Consider the following 25,699-nt stretch of genomic DNA (forward strand, 5'->3'; position numbering starts at 1 on the left):
ACTGAGTTGATCTGTAAAGTGTGCTCTGGGGGGCAGTTTGAAACACTTACCGGGCACTTTGATTCACGTGCCAAAGTACCCCAAAATGATGTATCAAAGTGTCCCATGTAATGTATCAAAGTGCCCTGCAGGTGGGGCACAATTGAACAAATCCCATTTTTTGTTAAAATCCATATATCTCTTTTACTGGCCATAAATTTAATAAGAAATGATACACTTTATATACCTTAGTAAATTTGTCATCTACTAAGTACAAAAAAATGTATTTTGAGTTCATTTTGCGGTCTGAAATCGATTTCAAAAAAAGGGGTACCAAGCTGCCCCGCTTCCCCCTAGTAACGGGCGAGTGTCGGTTTTGGGCAAAAAGTTCGTTTTTATAACTTGCTTTTTTAATTTTTGTTTAAAATTTGGCAGCCAAACGACGTCTTTGGAATTTTAACTTTTCGGACGCCAGTGACGGATATATCCGCACCGTAGGTCCAATACCGACGACGGATTAATCCGTCACTGACCACAGAGCAGCATAGACCTACGTGCATATGCATAAAGTTCAATTTCAGTTTGGACACTTCGGTGATGTGGCGTCCGAGTTTGACACGGCGTCGAAAAGGTTAAAGTTGGATTCGAATTTTTAATTTCATTGTCGACTCGATATCGCGTCCATGGGACTCAAGGGGAAGTATTCGCAAGGGTTACACAAAACCTTAACAAATTATACACTTAAACCTTCCTTAGGAATCACTGTATTGATAGGTTAAAACCGCATGAAAATCCGTTCAGTAGTTTTCAAGTTTATCGCGAACATACATACACACAACCAGACAGACTGTTTTATAAGGTGTGATAATGAAACAACAACGTGGCGGGAATTATTGTATTGTTTTTCTTGTATTTAGTTTAGTTTTAGTACATTTACACATAGTTTATGATAATACAACACAGCACAAAGTAAATGCGAGCGAGCCTTTGAGCCTGTTGGCGCGCAGTGTCAGCCACTGCTTCTGGTTAGGGACGTACATCTCCGCTGGCATTAGCTGCTCTGGGGCTTCATTATCTAGAAAAAAAAAGTGCAGGTTGTAAGAAAAACGGTAGTCTAGTACAAAAATCCAACTTAAAATCGAAAAAAGTAAGATATTTGTTCACGTTAAAATCTAACTTTAGAACGCTAGACGTCAGTAGAGTTTTACATTGACTTTCTCAGAAATAACTTAAAGAAAGTGAAGTAAAATTCTAATCAGTCTTGTGCGCGTTGTCTTGATTGATTGATTGATTGAAACGGTCGAAGTCGACGAGTGACTTACTAGTCAACTGTCAAAGGAATTTAATCCTTCTACACAGTAGTTTGATTTCATATTCAAATGACAGCAACAGCTGAGACGCGGCGCTGTCAATTAAATATGAAACCTAACTACTGTGTAGAAGGTTCAGATTCCTTAGAATCCTCGACGCGCACTTTCTCTGGCTGTTTGATGTCAATACTACATGTAAATAAATAAAACAGTAAGCTTCAGACATAACTGACCCCCTCCATAGAAACTTGTTTGCAGCAGCGGGGAGACACTCCTGACTTCGGTTGAATTCGGCTCAGCATTGCTCCGAGCAATTATTAGGATTGGCAACACTTGACTTCCTTGTGCGTGCACGACCACAGATAAGATAATCAGTTGAATTTTGACAACCCTAAATAGCCGAAAGGGATACTGCCATATATTAAAAAGGGATATCATGATTCGACCCTGAATCGCCGTCAAACTTCGGGTTTGTAGCAAGTGTCCTTTCTGTACGGTAGTACTATTATTTCTTCTGTGTTTGCAGGGGGGTCAGTTATATATGCACCTTACTGTACAGTCAGCAGCAGAAGTTGCTAAGCGGGCGAGGTGTTTCAAACATTGACACGCTCTTATTCTCTTAACAATAAAATCGCGTCAAGATCATTTTGAACAACTCGCCCGCTTAGCAACTTCTGCTGCTGACTGTACAGTGTACACAAGTTAACCGTCTTTCCGTCGTCTCGCGGACTGCATGGTGGAGTCCTGCATGGAGATGAGGTCGCCGGGCGCGTGCAGCAACAGCCGTCCCACGCCCTCACACCTCCTACAACGATTACTATTATAAGCACTTACATATACGACTTTATTGACAAGGCAGTATATAAGGTCTATATTCTCTTGTAACAAAATTTGATTTTAATCTACTTCTAATAGCGGTATCCTTTTGAAATTTTGTAAGTACATTTAATACAGATAAGAATACATTAATTTGGTGCCTAAAGTCCTTACTTTAGGCACCAAATGAATAGCGTCCTTACGCTAAGCACAAAGAATTTCGTACAGAGACCCGCGTGTTCTTATCTGTATGGCACGCATATATTTATATTACTGTACTGCTCACACACACAGTGGCATTGACTGCCGGCATCATGGGCGGGACAGCAATATAATTACGCGCGTGCGATAGAAATAGGGACAGGCGGGTCAATGTACCAAATTCTTTGTGTTTTGCGTTCTTATTTTGGTATAGTCGATTATAATTTATTCTACTATTTAAAACTTATTTTTCACTTATTCTCACTATTTTTTTTACCTTGTTCTCACGCAATAAGATACCCTTTACTGATTTTAAAGTTGTGTTGCTGACTTCGATATACCTTAACACTTCATTCTGTAACATCTGTTTCCTGGCCGCGGCAGTGAGATGTTTGCACTCAGTCAACCAGTTGCAGACTTCGTTGAAATCCGCTAAAAGCTGCGAGGCCGCGTCTTTGCTGAAAAAGTAACAAAGTTAGAGACACATCTTAAGATCCGTTTATATCTACAGACATTGAGCGTGCCAGACACGTGCTGTGGCAGTCAAAATATATTTAGTGTAACGGTAGATACTTATACTTAATTATTTTAAAAGACACTGAATACCTAGGCGACTATTATTTTGCCTGCCACGGCAAGTGTCTGGCTTGCTCCATGTCTATAGTTATAAACTGACCTTTAACACGACGAAACGCCAAAAATTATATGAAATCCATTTTATTCGGTAGCTCTATAATCTGTCAGTGTCACGGTTTGGCCGTGTTCCTTTGAAAATAGAATGTAATAAAATTATAATTACCTAAATTTGACTTTGGCCATGTAAATGTGATGCAGCCACGACTCGCCCATGATTCGCAGAATCATGTTCAACGTCGTAATGTCTTCTGTCGCTTTAACCACAGGTAACATCATTTTATCTGAAACGAAAATAAAAAAAAAAATCGTTTTTTATTTACCATTTTAAAATCCGGCCTAAGTATAGTCACGGGGTGTGAGGTGCGAGACAAGTCGCCTTTCTGCTTTAGTTTCAGGCAGTATCAAGTAATTAATTAATACCTATATCACGAATACGAAGTCCGCCAAGCTACCTAAAGTGTCATTATATGGAACTTGCTAACTATGTAAACAAGTCACTAGTAAACTCATCATTCAGAGACAATTTCAATATGGCGGTTTGTTTACATAGTTAACAAGTTCCATAGAATGACACTTTACTTCTACATCATTCACAGGCTAGTTTAGAGAGCGCTAAAAGAAACTACCTAAAGTTGGACGATTTGTTGGTGCTAAAATCTACAGTAAAATATCAGATGGTAATTTTTGGTGTTAAAACTGTTAAATGGGTTTAAGAGTAGGAAAATTTAAGATCTACGATGCTATGTGGATATATTACCAAATAATTCGTGTACGTAGATGGAGCGCTCAGGTGTGGGCGGGTGGGAGACGCGTCGCCACTCTGCGTTGCTTGGGAATATCATCGTTAGATGCGCCAAGCTTGTAGTCGCACAGACTGATGCTAAAACTGAAGTGATTTCTTCCGTCGCTTCCTGGAATATGAGTTAAATGTATGTTAAACAGACTACCTAGCCATGGATACCTGCGGAAGTTCAAACCACCTCGACAGGAGTAATAAACGCAACGCTAAAAGGAACAAAGGGTCACCGGACATGGCTTTCTCCTGCCAGCTATGCGGTCGCGGCTGCCGCTCTCGCATTGGGCTTAATAGTCATTTGCGGAAGTGCCGCACTCTTAATATAAATGCTGTTTAAACCATCATCTTATTGATGTGACAGGCCAATGAAGATGATGATGAAAAGGAACAAAGAAACAGCAATGCAAGAGAGCAAAATAAGATTAAAATTGATCATCTGAAAATGTCACTTTCCTGACCTTTAATTTCTGTGTGTTGACTTTCACTTCAGACACCAGTTTTTCTCTCATTTTTGCACAAACGTTTTCGTGCACGCCGATTTTACCTGCAATAAAACATAGTACCTAATTACCGTACCTTTTCTTTAGCATTAGAAAGAACTTGCAAGAAGGTAAGCGATCTTGACATGTCTTTTAATTGAAAACAGCTTTTTAAAATTCAAAAAGTATTACTTATGAAAGCAGAAGAATATAAATGACCGTATTAGATTCATAATTGTTACATATTTGCCGTAACTTATTATTAAAATGTGTTTTTCAATTAAAAAACACATCAAGATTGTTTAATTTGTTTACCTAATTTCTAATGCTAAAAAAAACGAACTATATTATAGAAATTATTTAGCTACATACGTCGGTATACGAGCACAAAAGTTCAGCATGATAATGAATGCGTGAAGAAATCGTCTATCGTATATGTAACAACTGCTGACAACCCCGTAACTGCGGATCGAGTGGAAGACATGCAATAGAGGTAACTTACCTGACAGTGCGATGGCGGTATGGTTCGCGAAGCGTAGATAAACTAAATGTCCTGTGCTATCCGGAAGAGGATGTTCACAAAGCCAACACAGTTATCATTGAAACACTAAATACTCACCTGATTCAATAGTGGCGGTGTGGTCTGCAAACCGTAGATTAACTAGCTGTTCCATGCACACCTGCATGTCTTTCTGTGTTATTCTGAAGAAGTCGTCCATCTGCCATTGGTTGGCGAGGCGCCGCGTTTCCGCGAGGCACCACAGTCTGTATGTGTGGATAGAGTGATCTAAACACAGTAAAATATTTTATATAGTACATGTAAGTACAGTACTACAGTCTACACCTACATGCCTATAAGAAAATAAAACTCTACTGGATAAACTTGTCATTTCGCAGCATACAGTCATATGCAGGTTTTACCACGATACGGTTGCCTTAAGGAAAAGATCTTAAAAAATCAAATGGTTATTTACAACATATGTTCCAAAATACTCTTTCGAACCAACGACATCTGGTTTGGAAGGCGTTAAACCTGTCTACTTTTATTAGGTAAAGTTTAGGTAATAGGATATGGATATATTATCACTTACCAAGTCTATGTAAAATGGGTATTTGCTCCACAAGTGGAAGGTCTTCTAACGGCGCGCCCAGTATGTAATCCCACGTCACTTCGCACTGGTTATTCAACATCACTAGATCCTGCAGCATAAGAGCGAATTTGGCTCCTGATGCTGTCACCTGAAATCGATATTATATTTCTATGTTATATCACTCAACTGTACAAACGCACATGCTTTACAACTGCTCCACACTTCACAGCACACTCACACACCACTGCACACCTTACTGCCACTTTGCTTTTGCTTTGTGCTGTTGCCACTGCACAGTCTAGCGAGCATAGAAGGGATTTGGCATTCGTTAGGGAGGGATAACGTGAACTGGGCAAATTTTTTTAAGAGCTGTACCGAGTACCACAATAGAGTTCGGGAATCAGTTGACACTGACGAAAATTTTGTAGACAGTCGAGGGTGAGCGAATCCGTAGTAGTAACATTATTACGAGGCAGGCAATAAAATAATACATTTGTTTCCTATTATTACTTACTTCTGTTACATTGATGGATAGATCTGGGTATTGTTTTAGAGATGTTACAGTCAGATCTGTCGTTAAGGTGGCGCTGAAATAAGATACGTGTTTATTATGACTATGCAGGTAATACAATCTTTTAAGGAAATTTAATCTGAATAAAACATAACGTACCTAAAATGTTTGTCCCACGAAGTGGAAGTCACATGACAACCTAATGCGTCGGCAAGAATCCTTAACGCAGCCAATACTAACTCGGGAGTGTCTGAAAATCATATTTGTAATGTATATAGATATACCCACTTGCTGAGCACAGAGGCCCATTCTACTCATCTACAATAAGGTCTTACAAATTCGATGCTGGTTGAGTGTTGCCGAATGGAATATATCTTAACTTAAAAATGGCATACTTACTACTAGATTTAAATGTAGCGAAAAGCCATTCACGTAGATTTTGACTTGTATTTGGGGATCTGTAAAAATTATATATTAAGCTAATATCTTTGTATTACGATACTATTATATAAAAAGGTTACGTTAAAAATGTTAAATATGTGTTACCTTGTAGCTAAGGGGAAAGATGACCACCACAATACAATGTGTTCTAAACAGCTACCGACGTCGCCCCATAAAATATTTTGATAATATTCAGTCACTTTTTTTGCTGCCTTTTTACTTGCTTGCACGCGACCTGAAGTGATAAACAGACTTTTTTAAATTATATTTGCAGTGATCAGTGAGTGACTGGGTATCAAAACTTGTCAGCTTAAATTGAACTCTTGTACAATTGACACAGAGTCAAAACTCGTTTGGGACCTGTGTTTGTTAAGAGGCTAGAACATACAGTGTGTAACTGAACGAAAAGCAATTACTCAAACCCGTTAATGTTTAGGTCATACTAAGCAACTTTTACTATGGGAAAAACACCGAAATTGAGAAATAGTTATTTGTACAACAAGAGATCAAAGTTTGATATTTCTTCGAGTGCTTATTTTGAGTCCCGTGCAAGCGAAAGATTCTATAATAGATAGAATCTAATTTAGAATCTTGAGCGTAGTAAGGGATTAAAAAGCGCACGAGATGTAAATAACTTTGATCTCGTGTAGTACACAAAATTTTTCACCCTAAGCAGTGAGAACATACCTAGAGGGACAGAGATAATAGAACCCAAGTATATCTTGTATTAGACCCCGCATGTTGAAATGACATTTGACTATAAAGGTCACTTGAATGACATTTTGTCTCACTCAGTGAGCAAAATGCAAAATCGCATTTTGCTCACTGTTTTTAAGAAGCAAAGTACCCTTGTTCGAGCTGCTGAGGTGAAAAAAAAAATTGACTCTCCCATAGGAAATTTTAACATCAGACCAGCAAAATGTAAGAAACATCAATTTTTTTTCCGCGTTTTCGGTGTTGGTCCCATAGTAAAAGATGCTCAGTGTGACCTAAACATTAACGGGTTTGAGTAATTGCTATCGTTCAGTTACATACTGTATATTGTAATGTTTTATAGGTACATCTAGGTTATAGCGTGATATAATACAATTACAAATTATATGACAAAGCTTCTATAGTCATGTAATGTGATTAATTACAAACATTACCATAAAAGAATTTTGGCATAACAATACGTAAGTGGAGCCTTGAGAGCTTTAATTTTTAAAATGCCCAAAGTGACCGCTAATGTCAGTAGCTGTATACGTACCTGATTTGAATTTCTTAACTCCATTATTTCCTAGTAACTTGGGGGCCATATTTGCAACCGTATCTAAGAGTATTTCTATGTAGATTTCTTCGCTCTGTAGAATGCTATTTACATTTTCTGGAAACAATAAACACATCGTTAGGGTTACTTAGGATGGGATACCTACCAAAAATGATTTTGGGGAGAGTTAAAATAAAATAATGTAGGTATTGCAAAAGAAGAATGGATGTTAAATATGCGGTTATCACACTGATGCCGATCTGCATGCTGCTACGGTGTGCGAGCGGGACATCCCTTCAAGTATATAGATACTTGCACAACGCTGTCTCGCTTACACAGCGGGGCGGAGTTCGAACCGCATCCAATCCGAAGACCGCCTTAGGGCTAATATTTTATCTGACGCCTCTAACGGGACTACATGGTGTGGTAATTAAAAATAAGAACTCACCATCAGAATTAAAAATATTCTCCAAAACACACTGGTTAGTCAACAACGACGTATACGCTATCTCACAGTCCGAGTTCTGAGACAGCACCTCCGTGATCATCTTGTTCTGCTCATTCTTAAGTTCTATAAGGCTCTGGGCATGCTTCATTTTAGATTTCTTATGCTCTATGAAGGCCTCGCGGCGTTTGTCCACGGTCAGCTCACGGGACATGGACGATGTTGGTGGGGTGATGTGTTTTGTTAGGGTACTGAAAGCGGCAAAGAAACTGTGCCATAAAAAAGGTAATTGGGAATATGTCACCATCATACTTATATGCTGAAAGACGTCCAACTCTGGACATAGGATTCCCTCAAAATGTTGACATAGATAGATAATCATGATGGGAGTCTTACTGCTTACTGGGTAGCGGTCACCAGTCTCTCCTTGTATTTTTCTGTTTACCATTGCATTTTGAGGGATTAGATGACTCGATTAAATAGGGATTAAAGGAGGATAAAGTAACATCTTTTCCTGATTCCTTCATCTACCCTTCTTTCTTTGATAAGTAGTATACATAAGATCTTGTTGTTACGCTTGTGACTAAAGCCGACTTTAGAGCGAAAGAAGAAAATATCAGGTGTGTACAGTGGCGTTCAAAAGGCATTTATATTAAGGTATTACGGTCGACATCTATCCATGCACTTTTGAACGTCACTGTACAAGGCGTCGCCAGATGATGGGCTGACGGGGGCATACATTTGGTTCCAAATTTTATTCTCTATTGCAGCTGCCTCCCCTGCCATCCCTGGCGACACCCATAGCTGTGCAACGACAAAAAGGGACAAATATTGCTTAGTTAGATCTTATGTGTAAGGTATAAAGCACATTTTGGTGTAATCTTTACTGATATATCTCCAAGCTCTCCGCGGTGCTGGCGCCGGAGTCGTTGTCGGAGTCGACCTCAGGCTTGTACATCTTGACCAGACAGTTGATCAGCCGGTGGCAATCGATCTCTACACGACTCTTTGCTAGTATCTACAAAATAATTCATAATAGTCTTCAGAAAATGTTAGAAAAATGGGATTAGTAGCTAAGCGAACCCCAGGCTCCCATGAGCCGTGGCAAAATACCGGGATAACGCGAGGAAGAAGAGGAGAAAATGTTAGAAAAGGGCTCAAAATAAAGAGCCGAATAAGTAAGTGGTCTACGTCTACGGAAATTTTGATCCACCAATTTACTCTATCAAGATTAGCACGTACAGAGTAGAGGATGTCAAATTTTAGTAGTAGAAATCAACTTCAGAATGTTTAACCACAATGCTGATTTGGATGGCAAAAATACTGAACAAGTGTATTGTGACCGCATACAGCTGTGAGCCGTATGCGGTCACAAGCGCATGGCGACCTTTGTCAATGGAAAGTTGGGCACACCATTTCTATGTACAGATATAGTGCAGAATTGTTTTCCATCGTATTTTCTCGGAAACGTTCGTATCTCTCATGCTACTTCAGTCAACCTCAGTACTTTTTGTACCGAGACTGACTGAAATAGCAAGACACGTTCGTACGTTCCCGTGAAAAAACGATGGAAAATAATTATGCAATACATCTGTAGGTACCAAATATTTTATATTTAGATTGATAGCAAACTTACTTGTACAATTTTTGTCAGCGTTATGGCCTTGGTTTCACTTATTGTGCTTGGATATGTATTGCTGCAGATGCTAAATCTTGAAGCGAATTTTTTGTAGCTCAGACCTGTCATTTGGTTGTATATGGAGACTAAGCTGCAACATAAATAATGAGCATATTAGTTAGCTTTAAATTTTTAAAACCTTTGAACGGCGAAGTTGTGCCCACCACTTTCAAAAACAACTCTGGTTGTAACGGAGTACAAAAATGTTGTCGAAAAGGTGTAGGTATGTACTATATTCAAATGTTTTAAAATACATGTAATAAGTCTAAAAAACTAAGTTTTCAAAATTGACTAGGCTTTTTTCGTATAGAAATTCCTACTTTTGGAAGTCGGTTAAAAATGTAGCCTATATGTCACCTAGGCTACAATTTTGAGGATACGGTGGAATATACCTACATAAGACACTATTAAAATTAAGTCCTTAACTTTTGGCTTTACTTTACTCGGGCGGGGCACAAATTATGCATGGTACCACAGAATAATAATAGTACTAGGTACAGAAGACTCACTCTCTAACAAAAAGCGTCTGTTATGATCAGGACAGATATGGCCGCTAGGTGGCGACAGCGCCACGCGCGGCTTATGGCTAGCCACCATGGTGTGGAACGGATGTACTTTTAGCTACCTGTAGCAAAGCGACGAAATCGCGGAGTGAGCCACGCCTGATGGTACCTTACCTACTTACTTATACTACTAATTATACCTAACAAAGAAACTCACCACAAACTGGACTCGATCATCTTCCTCGAGTCATCTCTATGCAAGCAAGTGCTCAGTATAGTGACGATAAGTCCATGCATCGCTTGCAACATTATAAACCTCACACTGCACAATTTGTCGAACACGTGATCGTGTTTGCTTAGTAGAAGGGGGTTCTCTTTCTTCATACGAGCGAGTTTGGGATTCAGCTTGTAAAAAGATTTTACTATTTTTGAGAGGTATTCTACGACTTGGTCTAGTACCTGGAATAAATAGAATAGATTGATATTTACTTTACATATATTATAATGATTAGGGCATAGGAAAAAGGTCAAAACGGCAAACATGTAATGGTAAATTGCTTTCAGTTTGTGATTAATTGATAATGACAGACTAATTTCATACATTAGATTTTCGACCTTAATACAAACAGAATAAAGTCGCTATTTGAAACGCGTAAACTAGACTTAAGGATTATTAGGATAAGTTAGAATCAAATGTATACAACCATTGTTATTCACGAACTAGGGGTGACCAAGGTGTATAAGTATAAAAGAAGCCATTATAAACTTTCTATGCTTCATTCATTAAACTTACAATAGGTTATTTCACATTTCAAAACCAAGCAAAAGCCATGAACTCTAGTACTTGCCTGTATATTAACAAGTCCGGTAATATAACTTCTATTGGACAGCGAATGCGGAGTGCTGCTGCCTTTGGGTCCTTTCCATTTATTATCCGCACCTATAATCACCTTTGTCATAGCGTAACACACCGTCTCCATTTCTCTACAGTGATGAAACAATTCTTCTTCTTCACTTGTCTCTTCGCTTATCCATTTCTTATTAACATTAGTTGGCGTTTTTGCCATTTTGAAAGAGATGTGACTAGTTTTACATGAATTTTTTGTGTTATTTCATTTTAACAGCGGTTTTAAATTTGGTAAACAAAAGGTATTTCTGCAGTAGCATGTTGCCTGTTGAAGAGCATTTGGGGAACTGTTTACTGCAGGGGTTCGTAATCCAATCGATGGTCGGAGACGTCGCTGCCATCCTCCGTGGACGTAGCGCCTAAGCCCTTGTACGACAACTTTCAAATTATTGTTCGACATTGTAACACCGACCTTGGGTTATGCTTCGTGAATTGCAATTAAGTTTGAAAAGGCGCGTTTATACTTGCAAATTCAGTAATTACGCATAAACATAATTGTAGTTTGAAGGCTTTCAGTGAATGTTTACAGAGCTGATGCAGAGAATGTTACGCTGATGTGTTGACATTCTTTTTATGTTTAAGCATGTTTAAAAAGAAGCCTTTTCACATCGTTGTCGTCAACTGGTCTATTTTTTTGTTTGTTTTGGGGTTGGTAGCTTTTTGTTTTAATTTTCAAATGTCTTGTTACTCTTGTAAGATAAATAAATGTTGAGTGTGCGAACTGCTCACATTTTAACCCATGTACTCGCTGCACTATAACTCTCTACAGTCTCTACGAAGATAAGAGAAGTCAAGGTTCACCACACAAGGTAGCTTCCAAAACGGGTTTTACGTAATCTCCTTTGCTTCAGACATCTAGGGTACATCGCCAATTACTAGCCACCCCCCAATTACTAGCCACTTAATTTGATTTCTATTTATAGGTGAACAAAGTTCATTTTAGTATATAAGGTACGAAAATCCAATTATTAGCCACTTTTCAATTACTGGCCACCTATTCCAAAAATGAATTCTATTTACAGATAAATAAAACTCATTTTCAGTATAAGGAAAATGGCCAGTAACTGAAATTTATCCACAACCCACTCGTTCAATAACTGGCCGCCTCTTACAAAAATGAGTTCTATTCACCTATACACAGAATTCATTTTAGTATAGGTGGCCAGTAATTGGGGGGTGGCTAGTAATTGGCGATGTACCCTATATCATTGATTTACGACAAGCAATCGCAATAAAATACTACAATTTCATGTACAATTTTATTTATAACCCTCATGAACATAAAATAGAAGTTGATTGTATGACAGTAACAAAATAATTTTAAAATCTTGAAGGAAGAAGTATATCACAGAAAAATAATATGTAATTAAACGTACATTATTTTGTAAAAATAATAACTAATATTGTCATTTGAACATCGATATTTAAATTTAACGGCAGGTATACAATGTAGGATATAATCATTAAGGTTGGGCTTAAAAGTAGTTGGATATTTAGCACTTTTTTTATAAATGGATATTTGACCTGCTGTGTATTATTTGTATGTGCCCTTGACTAAAATTGTTAAATCCACTCGTTCATTCTAATTTATTTCAAATAATGAAGTTTCTGCATAAACTAGCTGCCAACGACCAGTGCTTTAGGTGCCAATAAAAATATAGGTATTGTGCGCTTAGAACATTTTTTTCGAAGACTGCTCTCCTAAAACTACTATTAGACCCTACCCTTCATCCGATAATTTCCTAAGCAAATACCTGTTTCGTCGTAACCCAACCCAACGCAAGTTTAAAAGTTTACTAATTCAAAACTAAGTATTTCGCTAATTAGTTAAGATTTATGAAATTATGATATGTGTAAGTTAAAAATTCACTACCAGTTTCCCTTTTTAGGGAAAAATTGGTGCGTTCTGTAATCAACAAAGGTACCGAGAGAAAGGGGTCGTGCTTCTAAATCATAAATCAGACGAGACGTTTTTATGGTGTCATTTAGGGCGCGTCGGTGTCATGAATAGCCTCTTGTCACGACATAAGGGCAGAGGCAAGGTTCAAGTTTTTTTTATTATTATTAGTGACATCGCAAATATTTTATATATCACTGAGAGACAAAACTTAAATGCATTCTTTGACTGCATTTTGATTATAAAAGTTCATATATCAAAAACAGGCAGTTCAAAAATATGTTACCTACGTTTAGTCACGCCATGTGGCGCGCTGTTTTCGTTGGATTAGCGTCAAGGCAAAAGCAATGTTAGAGTATTACTTCCTTATAACTTTTAAAAGGACTACACAATTTAAGCTTTCACAAAAAAATATGGCTAGGTTGACCTTTGTGGGTGTTGCATTTTTCTAAATTGGTGCAGTTGAAGACTGTTTAGTTTTAATTGAAGGGGTGTTTACAAAAACAACATAACTGACTACACTGGTTGACACCTGAAACGATTAAAAATGTTCTTAAAAAAGTGTCAACGGCTCTAAGCAGTTATGTTGTTTTTGTAAACATCCCTTCAATTGCAAAAGGAAGAGCATTTAAGTATAGGAACCCATAAGAAATATTGAGTTTAAGCAATTTTAGGTGATAGAAAAATAGGTTACTTAACATTGTAAAATAACATTAACAAGTTAAATATTTTTTATACCGAATTATTACCAGTACCATTAAAAGTATTATTAATGTTTAAACACATATCAAGGCAAAAGCTGCAGCACATAGTTTCGCATAACAAAGAAAACTGTGTACATTAAAACTTACGAATTAGCAATTCACTAAGCAGCTAGCTTTAGTTATTTAAAATAAGATCTAGTAATTCGGTAACAGAGGTAAAAGTATATAGTCACAACAATATTGAGGCACAGATTAATTGATTGAAAATTTAAAATTATACGTTTTACCAAACTATGGTGGACTCATAGACATAAAACCTATATGCACCAATTACTTTAATAACGTCATTGAAAATCGTCTAAGCGCGAATTTTCATTAACCATTTGAACGCCAGACGGCGAAGGAATATGACGTGCCCCGGACGCCAGGCGGACGCGATTATTTAAGCGAAATTGAACTTTACGGAGTCCCGCGTAAGTCCCTATTGTATTGGCGAAGGTGACGGCTGTGGCCGTCGTTGGCGTCCTTGGCAAGACTTTCCGATGGCCACAGCCGTCTGTGGCAGTCAAAAGGTTAATGTATTGTCATTGGTGTATTGTATTAGTAAATATAGCTGTATACCTATAAAAGAGGAGGAGGAGGCGGCCCTGGATAGAGTCAAATGGAGAGAGCTACACCGACAAGAGTCCAACTCTTAAATTTACGACGACGACCTATAAAAGAATAGATGTATGTTTGTGTGCATGTGACCCCTTACCTAATGGTAAACAGCAGTTAGAACTATTAGTATTAGTTTTTATTATACGATATCCTGAAATTATGTTCTTAAACGTATATTAGTGTATAAGCTGAGATACTGTCATGACGAAACGAATTATATATTGTCTATAGCCCCAATAAATAACTACAACAACATTTCAACTAAACTTATCTGTTAACATTCAATTAGTCACATTCCTACTCCCATCTATAACTATTTCTACAACAATGTTTTTACCAAGTTATATGTTACAATCAAGTGAATCAAGTGTGCTTCTTTTTTTTTTAATAACAAGCGAACGCACAATGGTTCCCAGAGTGTTATTATTGGTTATTTTAGACATATTATGTGTGTGCGACGGCACATAACAAGAGACACGCATATAGGGCACAAACTTGCAAGTGTTTTGGTTGTTATTAACTGTAAGCTTATATGTCAAATATACGATATGAATATAGAAATATCACTTTATATTGATATCTGTGGACTAAACAGCAAAAAAACTAGAGATTGAACCTCAAGTCCCGATATTTTGAGATGAAAGGTTTTACAGAAAAAATAACATTTTGTTAAACTGTTCCCTACAACAAAGATTAAAGTTAAATTAACATCAAACTTAACAATACGTTAAAAATCGCTTATAGTACAACACTTAAGATGCAAGTGTCTTCATTCAGTTTTCTTATTAAGATTTTTCATAATTTTTATATAGTCCCTTACAAACAGGACAACATAGATTCTATTTAAATACTTCTTGAATGCCCCGACTAGTTAAAATTGCCTAACCATACATTTTCAGTCAATTCTTAAAAAGAATACGCCAAAAGAATTCGCAATTGATTTGTCTTTGTGCTATTTCAATAAATGAAAAATATATTTAAAAAGAAGACTTACATTACATCTCCGCACCATGAAAACTGAACAGCTACACCGAAGCCCAAATCGGGACACAACAAATGACCACTTCACTAACTTTAAAGCGTCAATCAGGCATATCTATACTAGTCACAGGCACTACAGGTTTCATCGCTTCATTCTTCTTTTGATTCTTATGATTTTTATTTTCTTTGACTTTCTTTGTGTCTTCGTCCCGGTAAGGTTCCTGTGTGACCGGGGGCTCGGTGGGGACTATGTTGGAGCCCCGGTTGACGTTGTTGTTGTAGGCGATGTTGGCGTATTCTTGGAGTAGCGGGAACACTGATAGGAGGAACTGGCAGAAGTCTTTCCTGATGCCGAACCACCCTGGAAAGAAAAATATACATGTAGAAGGTGAATACCAAGAAGTAAAGTATTCTTTAGAAATCTCTATACTATACACGGTGTAACATGAGGAAACCGAATAATTTTAACCACGCATTTCTGAGATCAAAAGAAGTAAAAAATGTAATATGAGTTTAGGTCAATTTCACCAAAAAAAAATTTTTTTTTGTTTTGTTTTTTCTATTTTTTGAATGTATTTGTACATAAAAAATAAATGTTATTGGTAAACTTGTCACTTAAAATTGATTTTAACATTTTTTTTTTCGTAGAACCTACTTTTTACAAAGTGTTACTTGTCACTTTTTGACATCTATCAATAACGATATTTAGACTACGTCCCATAGCGCAACTTCACCATCAAAAAGGCCTTTTACACTATGTAACAACAAAAACTTGTTTTTTTTTTTAAATTGATAATATCTCTGAAACTAGGCGAATATCAAAAAAGTTTATAGGACATTTTTGTCTCTAAATATGATCAAGAATACGCTGTTAAAATTATTCGGTTTACTCATGTTACACCGTGTATAAAATAAAACTAACATTGTGCTATCGTAGTCACCATGGACTCAAAAATTATCAATCATCTTAATAACTTTGAAAAATGGTTTAACGCCTTCCAATCAGTGCAGGCACTAGGATTTACGATAGTGATTTTGTCGTATAAATTCCTATCCCAGGGGGAAGCTAAGCCCCATTAGGATGAGCCGGTTTCCCCGAAATGTTCGCATTGACTTATTGGTATGAGCAGGGATTTGAATTCCAACCAATTACCTTCAATTTTGACTTAGCACACTTAGTTGTGCGGCTATGCGTATTCTTATTAAATATTGAGTCTTATTGCAATGGATTAAGGTTTATATAACGGAGACTTACATTTGTTACCGCCCTTCGAACTGAATGACATAACGATGAGCGTTGCAAAACCCACGAAGAGCGGGCTAGCCACTACCGTGTACGACAATTGCATACCGTCGTCCAACTTGTTAGTTAGCAGCACCTGTGAAACAACATTTGAAAACGTTGGGTATAAGTTCTACAACTTATTGGATAACAACTCTTGCCAAATATAAATTTTCATAAAAATGTTTTAATCTAAAGTTGGTCAAGCAGATCTTCAGTCAGTAGAAAAAGGCGGCAAATTTGAAAAATGTAGGCGCGAAGGGATATTGTCTCATAGAAAATTTGAATGTCGCGACTTTTTCTACTGACAAGATTTGCTTGATCATCTATAGTTCCAACTGTCTTACTGTACTTCAGTAGTCTAGCTAAAGATAGAGATCTTTATTTGCAACCAAGTACCCTTGTAGTTTGCATGTTAGATTCGATCAACTTCCCCGCTTTCAATGCAATTTTATTGTACCATCAACCTGATCTGATGCTCAATAATCAATCAATTGTTTGAAAGAAAATAATAGTAATTCCATTTGAAATAAGGTTTATTTGCATCGGCCAGGGGCAAGCGGGAATACGTCTCACGTGTGGATAAATCTATTCTCATCAGTCCTGTTCCACGCGAACGAGGTGAGAACCGATTGGAATTAAGCCATTACTAACTGTCCCTGTTCTACCCGACAAAGGCGGGGACTGATAGAACCACACCTAAAACACAAGTATTACCATAGAATTACCAGGAACACCAGTATAGGTATAATAGTGAAGGTGTACGCGAGCGCGGCGTGGAAGCTGCTGCGGCGTTGCTGCACGTTGGCCTCCGCCGTGTGCAGCAGCATGCCCGCGAAGATGATGCTGTACAGCACCCCTGCGATACAATAGTAGACGTACCAGAAACACCAGGATAGGTATAACAGTAAAGGTGTACGCGAGCGCGGCGTGGAAGCTGCTGCGGCGTTGCTGCACGTTGGCCTCCGCCGTGCGCAGCAGCATGCCCGCGAAGATGTTGCTGTACAGCACCCCTGCGATACAATAGTAGACGTACCAGGAACACCAGGATAGGTATAACAGTAAAGGTGTACGCGAGCGCGGCTTGGAAGCTGCTGCGGCGTTGCTGCACGTTGGCCTCCGCCGTGCGCAGCAGCATGCCCGCGAAGATGATGCTGTACAGCACCCCTACGATACAATAGCAGACATACCAGGAACACCAGGATAGGTATAACAGTAAAGGTGTACGCGAGCGCGGCGTGGAAGCTGCTGCGGCGTTGCTGCACGTTGGCCTCCGCCGTGCGCAGCAGCATGCCCGCGAAGATGATGCTGTACAGCACCCCTGCAATACAATACAAATACATATTTAAATACATATAACAATGGAAGAAAAAATACAAAATTAAGTAGATAAATTAAGCTAGGAAATTGTTTGTTTTGTGTTCTGTCATCATCACCAACACAGTTAATAAACAGGTCAATTTGTCAATTATACTTACACTTCAGTGCAAGTAATTTGTTTCCCTTAACACCCGTCCTCACATGGCGACCCTGTTTATGCTGACTGGCGGTGTGTATCTGCCGTGTTACGCTAAGACGGCCTATGTCCAAAATTATAATGACGAATGTGAAACGCACTGTAAAATTGACTTACGTCTTTTTCGTCTAGCACTATAGGTACATATACAGTCCGATGTGTTGTGTTTATGCTTTTGGCTTTTCATTGCAGTAGTAGCAATAATCTTGGCATAGCAAGGCAATATAATAAAAAATGTTGATTTTAAAATAGTTTGAAGTGTAAAAATATTAGCCTTGCTTTTTGAGTGCGATTTCGTAAATTATATTTAATTGCCGTTGTTTGTAGACAAATAAAGTAAAAATAAACGTACACTCACCAACAAGGCTCAGGCACATCAGAATCCAGAGCGGCACAAACACAACTTCCCAGGACCAGTTGATGAACTCGTCTAATTTCAGCGCCAGGAAGATAAACTGCAGGATATTCACGGCGCAAAACAACTCCAACTGAAATGTAAAGATTGAACCATAATTTATGTTAAATATTTTATGAAACTGACAAACAGCTAAGGCATAAATTCTGAGAAAAAGAGGAGATAAATTATGCACTGTAAAAAACTGCATTATTAATAAAACCTTTAGCTGTGAAATAAACAAAATGGTTGGCTGAAGACTTTACTAGTTTTGAGATACTTTCTTTTAAAGCAACAATAATATGGCATCCCCACTGTAATAGAAGCACCCAAAAATATTTTTACAGTACATATGGTCCCATTTTTCCGCACTAGTGCGTAAAATAGCAATTTTCGTGCGATGTCAAAAGTTTAAAGGGCCATATGTACTGTAAAACGTTGTACGATACACGTGCGAATAGATAATTCGCAACTCGTGTCGATTTCAAACACTCCCTTCGGTCGTGTTTTAATTTATCGCCACTCGTTTCGAATTTTCTCTTTTACGCACTTGTATCGTAAATAACTATTTTATTTCTCAGTGTGAATAATAGTATTCATTTTATAAATAGCACCCAAATTAGCTACTTACATTTTTCTCATTTTCATCTTACTTTTTTACTTAAGCAAAAGTAATGATAACAATACATTTTAATATTCAAAATGGGAGACTTTGAAGAAGGCCTATGTCAAAGAACAAGCGGAAGTTTTTGAAACCTAATTATTAGTTAACTTCAATAATAGGCTACTTTCCTACTAGTCAAATCAGCTTCTTTTTTAGAACTGTCAAAACGATTTGCTAATATGGAATTTATATGAAAACGAATATAGTGACGTCACGGTCAACTCACGTACTTTTTATATTTCAATCCAAGTTATTAAATAGAAATTGTACCTAAAAATAACTGATGTCTATGTTTTTCTAATAATTATCTGGTGCTTTATTTCGTGCATGGTGTGAAATCATTTATTTTAAGTAGAGGAAACATCCCTATTAGGGCTATTTTATTTTATTAATATTAAAATATACAAACCTCATAACTCCGATCATGTCGTACAGACCATATGCATATGGCAATGGATACTATGCTTATAAAAATTAAGGGTATGAAGACTAGTATCCACACATGGCGTTTCACCGAGAGCTGATCGCAGACGAGCAGTTCAAACATGAGCAGGATCAGGTGGATGGCAAGACTGATCAGCATGGCTTTGTAGTGAATGTACGCCTCTCCTTCTAACCTAGAATGTATGTTATTGAAATATTAACACTGACTGGTAAGGGCCCCCCACATCTGGCGTCTTTCAAGCGTCGGCGTCTACAATTCTATGGCCGCTGCTCGACGCAACGTCGACGCAGCGTCGACGCAACTGCGCAGCGACGTCATTTTCCATAGCGCTGAGTAGACGCCGACAGACGCCGACGCTCGAAAGACGCTAGATGTGGGGGGGGGGGGGGCTAAATCTCAAAAATAGGGTGACTGCTATTATTTCTTTATTGGCCACTCCTAACAATAAGACTTATTTTCGCTTGTTTCTTTCTGATTTGTTAGGAAAGGCCATTTACTAATGTAGTGGCCGATAACTATAGCAGTCACCCTAGTGTTTTTTTTATAAAATATTGTTATTGATATATTATAAAATATTGTTATACAATTTTCATACAGTGATAAGGGAAAAGAACTGAACACTGAAACACTGGACAAAGATGTGGTGTCAAAAATTTTATTGAGAAAGGTATGTTGAGTTGGTTTGGACACATGGATAGAATGAGTGAAAGAAGGCTAACGAAGAGACTGTATAAGGGAGAAGAAGAAGTGGGAGTTGGAAGGGGTAGACCTTGGCAGACTTTCGCTGTTCAGATCGGGGAAATCTTGAAGAGGGGCCAGGTCAGATTAGATTAGATTAGATAGGCGTGATTATATGTATATATGTATTTTCATACATTGAGTGGCACTGAGTCCTTAAGCTTAGCCTAAAAATTATTATTGTGCCTTAAATAATTGAAATAAATACCTGAAGTGAGGGTACTGCCACCAAACGTAAGTGCCAACTGTTGCACCGAGCACTACGAGGAATTTCCAAACCCATATCGGGGTAAATACGGCCCAATACGACCATGTTATAGCGCCATCAAGTTTTAAAGCTAACAACGCCGTAAAAACTAGTAAGCAACTGTGCACCACGAATTTGCTGAAACGAAAACATTAAAATAAACAATTAACAGTCACAGTGGATTATCTAAAATGACCAAAATGTTATTTACCTAGGATTAAAATCCTGAAATAGCGTTTGCAAATTCATTTCTGTACACATTCGTCCGAATATAATTATCTATCATGTCTTCACTCTACGAAATGCATGTTTTTATGAAAAATATCGACAGTCGCTGCTTGCTTTGCTCCACTGATCCATCCATCATTTCGACTTTTTTGACTTTCCTCTCACTCTATCTCGGGATCACCTTCACGCAGTACATCTACCGCAAAACCGCAAACATGGAAAGTCATAGATCGTTATTTTCCATCTCTGTCGCTCTAAAGTAGTAGCATATTGAAGTGACAGTGATAAAGATATAGTAATTTCCACTATAATGTTATCGGTAGGCAGGCCCCCCCCCCCCCACAACTTCAATCTATTTAAGCCATAGTTTTAAGCGCTGTAAGAACAAATTCAGAAACATAATATTACAAGCTTGATAGTGAATAGCCACTTTTATTCATTGTATCTGTTTTGACTTTGACAGATAATTTTGACTTAGCGAATGCGAAGCGAGCGAATTTGTGACTTGCGAGTTGAGGGAAATTTGCTTGGAAAACGCTAAAAACCTACAAAGATATTTAGTAGAAGTGCATTTTATATTTTCAGTATATAGTCTATATTGTCTCTGTAGAAACAATGGCATCTCCATCGCCGAAATCTCCTGAACAAAGCGAGAAGAACAAACAATATGACCGGCAACTTCGTTTGTGGGGAGACCACGGACAAGCGGCTCTGGAAAAAGGACATATTTGTCTGATCAATGCTACTGCCTTAGGTACCGAAGTCTTGAAGTCAATAGTCCTTCCCGGCGTGGGCGCCGTTACTATAGTCGACGATTCTACTGTGAGTGAAGAGGACATTGGAAGTAACTTTTTCTTAGAAACCTCAAGCAAAGGCTTAAATAGAGGATCTGAAACCTTACGTCTTATCTTAGAATTGAATCCTGCTGTTCAAGGCCATGCAGTCCAGGAATCAACTCATCAATTATTGCAAGCAAACCCAGACTTTTTCAAGTCTTTTACTGTAGTCGTTGCTACTGCTCTGGAAGAGAAAACTATTAAAGAATTATCACAGCATTTATGGGATATTAATGTCCCTTTTATTTTGGCGCGGTCAATAGGCTTCCTAGGCTCATTTAGGATTCAAACAAAAGAACATGCCATCATCGAGACTCACCCGGACAATGAGCAACCTGACTTACGCCTGGACATTCCTTTCCCTGCACTCTCCGAGTACTTGGATAGCATAGATATTGAAGCCCTGGACTTGAAAGACCATGGCCACATTCCGTGGATAGTTATTCTCAATAAAGCTGTGATGAAATGGCAAAAAGCACAGAATGACACTAGATGGCCAATGAGCCGCAAAGAAAAGAATGAAGTCAAGGAACTGGTTATGGCGTTTATTAGAAAGGATGAAAATGGAATTCCAATCAGGGAGGAAAACTTTGAAGAGGCTCTCAGAGCCATCAACACTGCTTTGCATCCTACATTTTTACCAGTCAACATTCAAGAGCTGTTGTATTGCAGTAATGCTACCAACTTGACAAAAGAGAGTTCACCTTTTTGGATAATGTGCTCTGCCCTCAGAGCTTTTATTGAGGCTGAAGGAAAAGGAAAGCTTCCTCTGAAAGGTGTCCTACCTGATATGACCGCTTCTACTGAACATTATGTCAAACTGCAAAATATATATAGAACACAAGCTGCTTTTGAAGCAGAAACAGTGTACAGAAAAGTACAACAAATTGTCAATCAATTACACTGTGAATGCATCAGTGAAGCTGATGTAAAGCTGTTCTGCAGGCATTCACGTAACTTGCACCTGATTGCCGGCTCAAACATTGCCAATGAATATCAGATGAGCGCCTCTGTATCTTCATACATCGCCAGGCATTTAGAAGAACCTGATGTAATGATGGTGCACTACATTCTACTGAGGGCTGCAGAGATGTTTCGTTCGGAGCACTGCAGAGCTCCAGGAGAGTGGGAGCCTGAAGGTGATATTGCAGGTTTAAAAATATGTGTATCGAAACTGCTTACAGATGTATCATGTTCTCCGTTTCCCAAAGATGATCATGTCCATGAAATGTGTCGCTATGGTGGAGCAGAAATACACAGTGTGTCTGCTTTTATAGGAGGCTGTGTAGCCCAGGAGGCTATCAAGATTATAACAAAACAATACAAACCAGTTAATAACACTTTCATTTATGATGGGGCTTCTACTAGTACCGCTACATTTACTTTCTGATATGGTCAATAAAGAGATTGAATAATTAAATTTGGATTCATTTATCTGTCTGTTATAACCCCAATAATATTTTTTTAGAGCACAGAAAACATTACATAGGTTTAGTAAAAGGGAACATGAATAAATACCAATGAACCATAATTCTTCAAAGTTGTGTATTTTAGCTTGGACATTTAACCATTCATTTTAAACCTTTATATGCAAGATATAAAAGAAGACATAAAACATTTTATTAACAATTTTTACTCATAAATTATAAACTTATCACAAGACGATAAAATTATTGAAACAAACTATACATTTGGCTAAATCCACAGGCAGACTCAATAGCAGATTACATATAATCAGATTATCATTTATAGCAGCAGGGTTTCACTTTATCATAGCTATGCCCGAGGTGCAGCCTCCAGAATTATAAACACAACATTGAGAACATCCCATTGGTTACCTACAATTTTCACCTTAACCATAGCTTCAACCGCAATGCGTCCACACCGTTGAGGTAATATCTAAATAAACGCTTGTCACGCACAAACCCCAAATTCTCATATAGCATGAGGGCAGGTTTGTTGGTAATTTCCGTTTCTAATACTACTTCATCTGCGTTATCATTAATCATTGCCTGAAACAAAAATTAAAATATATTGTTAGTACAAAGGAATTCATTTCTCTCTTTCTTTAGCCTTTTTCTACCCTTTGGGTGTAGGCCTTTACACCCGAGGAATTAATTTAGTTTTAATGAAACCTTTGAAATTATTTATAAATGCGTCTGTTCTGTCTTTTGAGTTATTATTACACCTAATAAAACAGAGTCCCCCCCAATGTCTTTTGTTTGTATGTTTGTTAGCGATAAACTCAAAAACTACTGAACACCCGTGCGAAGCCCTAGTGTGTTTATAAGAAAGGGACAAAACATAAATTAAGTTCTATGAATAAAGTAAAGTGAAACTACTTTATCCTGATTGTAGATGAGTGAGGTAAACAAACAATAAATTATAAGTGTGAATTAACTCTTATTAAAAGTTCATAAATAAGTCTTACAGAATCTTATTTTGAATTAATGTAATAGCATTTTATATTACATTAATTCAATGTTATGTAATATGAACTCAGTTAAAATTTCAGGTTCATCTATGTAACCTCAGAACAAGAACAATTATCATGCAAGAATTGGCTTCTTATTATTGTAAAGAAGTAAATATTTATAACAAAAGGTCAAATTTACAGTAAATGGCATTGTTCCAATTGATTTATGTAACAAGACAAGCCAAACATAAATAACAAATTGAACATAACACTTGCAAAATTATAATGGGAAAGTAATAACTACAATGGGAATCTAATTAGAATTATTATCATACCTGTATTGCTTTTCGTACCAGTCTCGAGCCAATTTTCTTATTCCTGTATTTTTCATCCACGGCTAACATCGCAATGTATCCTCTTTTCACCACATTCCGATGCATGTCTAGCTTACATACAATGGCACCGATACATTTTCCATCGTCTGTGGCTAAGAAACACAACTTAGGCCAGTTATGTATAAAATATCTATAAGTGTAGATTGAGTACGGTTCAGATAAATCCTTCTGTATGACTCTCATGATTTCAGGCATTTGTAGTTCGGACTCGTATGATATGATGTCGATCTCTCCTTGCGACGATTGACCTTGCTGGTGGAACGTGTTTTCAAGGTTCCCCACGGTCGCTCCCAAGGCGTTTCTGGCCACGTCCGATCCACACGGCTCCCTGCTGTCCCCATTGCTAGCGTCGATTGATTGTATACTATTTACATCTCTCACGTCTTCGACCACACTGGCCTTGTCGTCTTTAGAGTGATCACTTGTACCATTTGTTAGGTTACTATTTATGTTGTTAACGTGTAAAGTACTAGCTAACGCCGCACTTAAATTCTCTTCGTTCACTATTCTTACCTCGTCAGTCGTTTTAGAAGGTGAGTTATCTTTGGCGGTTTTATTTTTGTTTTTCGTGCTCGTCGCTTTTAGACTACTCTTGACGTTTTGCACGTTATCGTCAGCGAGTTGATTCATATTGACGTATTCTACGATATTTACACATTCACACGATTTATAGCTTCGAAGAAGTTCCCAAAGGCTGAAGTGATTATACAAATATATTTTTCTTGCCAAAATTACAGAAGAGTATCACCGACATCTTGGTATCTATCACTCCAATAATATAGACGAACTGACAGTACCAAGACTGTTTAATATATTTGAATACAATTTTACACTGAAAAGTATTCAAATTTAAATAAAAAATACGTAAATATTTATTGAAAATATCTGAAATTTATAACAAATCCTAGGTTGAGCCCTTCACACATTGCAAAAGACAGTGTAGTCATTACTAAAAAAAATATACTTTTTTTAAAAATATTTCTGTACAAAAACTATTCGGACTACCGGTAAAACCGCCGCTAGTGTCAAATAAATGTCACAGGTCTATAGCCCCCTCCAGACTATGCGCGTGAATCGCAGGCGAAGTCGCGAACGCGAGTGTGGAGTCGATTTCGCTGTCTGCGAAAATCGACGCCACACTCACGTTCGCGGCTTCGCGCCGCGATTCGCGCACGAGTGTGGAGGAGGCTTATTTTGTTCTTTTGCATTTTTTCACCATGTTTTCACCCATCTGGAAATGCAAAAAAAGTGCGA

The 25,699-nt window shown here is 37.8% G+C and overlaps 4 protein-coding genes across 5 annotated transcripts in view; 1 reads left to right on the forward strand and 3 right to left on the reverse strand.

Annotated features, from left to right (window-relative positions):
• Nucleotides 1-23,099, forward strand: part of LOC134671307 (NEDD8-activating enzyme E1 regulatory subunit) — a 112,014-nt gene extending 88,915 nt beyond the window's left edge. The window contains exon 2 of the mRNA XM_063529132.1: nt 21,348-23,099. Coding sequence (XP_063385202.1) covers nt 21,414-23,024 — 1,611 coding nt within the window. The 5' untranslated portion in view covers nt 21,348-21,413 and the 3' untranslated portion in view covers nt 23,025-23,099. The remainder of the gene's footprint in view (nt 1-21,347) is intronic.
• LOC134671303 (uncharacterized) lies at nt 861-15,398 on the reverse strand. The gene is made up of 18 exons (XM_063529127.1): nt 15,298-15,398; nt 10,353-10,594; nt 9,591-9,723; nt 8,842-8,972; nt 7,958-8,205; nt 7,510-7,626; nt 6,366-6,495; nt 6,219-6,277; nt 5,979-6,069; nt 5,823-5,895; nt 5,309-5,456; nt 4,837-5,004; nt 4,197-4,282; nt 3,700-3,853; nt 3,106-3,223; nt 2,648-2,764; nt 1,997-2,094; nt 861-1,054 (listed from the first exon to the last, which is right to left on the reverse strand). The coding sequence occupies exons 1-18, from the start codon at nt 15,313-15,315 to the stop codon at nt 924-926; spliced, it is 2,262 nt and encodes a 753-aa protein (XP_063385197.1). The 5' UTR covers nt 15,316-15,398; the 3' UTR covers nt 861-923.
• LOC134671311 (transmembrane protein 185B) lies at nt 12,288-20,947 on the reverse strand. Of its 2 annotated transcripts, XM_063529137.1 has the most exons (8): nt 20,782-20,946; nt 20,532-20,708; nt 19,550-19,757; nt 18,441-18,570; nt 17,757-17,887; nt 16,540-16,663; nt 14,357-15,645; nt 12,288-14,264 (listed from the first exon to the last, which is right to left on the reverse strand). In XM_063529137.1, exons 1-7 carry the CDS (start codon nt 20,829-20,831, stop codon nt 15,386-15,388), a joined length of 1,080 nt encoding a protein of 359 aa, XP_063385207.1. In that variant the 5' UTR covers nt 20,832-20,946; the 3' UTR covers nt 12,288-14,264; nt 14,357-15,385. The 2 variants fall into 2 exon arrangements, with proteins under 2 accessions (XP_063385207.1, XP_063385206.1); XM_063529136.1 differs by having other exon boundaries at nt 12,288-15,645; nt 18,435-18,570; nt 20,782-20,947.
• A 62-nt stretch (nt 23,100-23,161) lies between the features above and the next one.
• On the reverse strand, nt 23,162-25,385 carry LOC134671315 (N-alpha-acetyltransferase 30). Its single transcript, XM_063529142.1, has 2 exons — nt 24,386-25,385; nt 23,162-23,646 (listed from the first exon to the last, which is right to left on the reverse strand). The coding sequence occupies exons 1-2, from the start codon at nt 25,073-25,075 to the stop codon at nt 23,482-23,484; spliced, it is 855 nt and encodes a 284-aa protein (XP_063385212.1). The 5' UTR covers nt 25,076-25,385; the 3' UTR covers nt 23,162-23,481.
• Nucleotides 25,386-25,699: the final 314 nt, after the last annotated feature.

The sequence above is a fragment of the Cydia fagiglandana genome, chromosome 15, assembly GCF_963556715.1.
Source record: "Cydia fagiglandana chromosome 15, ilCydFagi1.1, whole genome shotgun sequence".
Classification (NCBI taxonomy): Eukaryota; Metazoa; Arthropoda; class Insecta; order Lepidoptera; family Tortricidae; genus Cydia; species Cydia fagiglandana.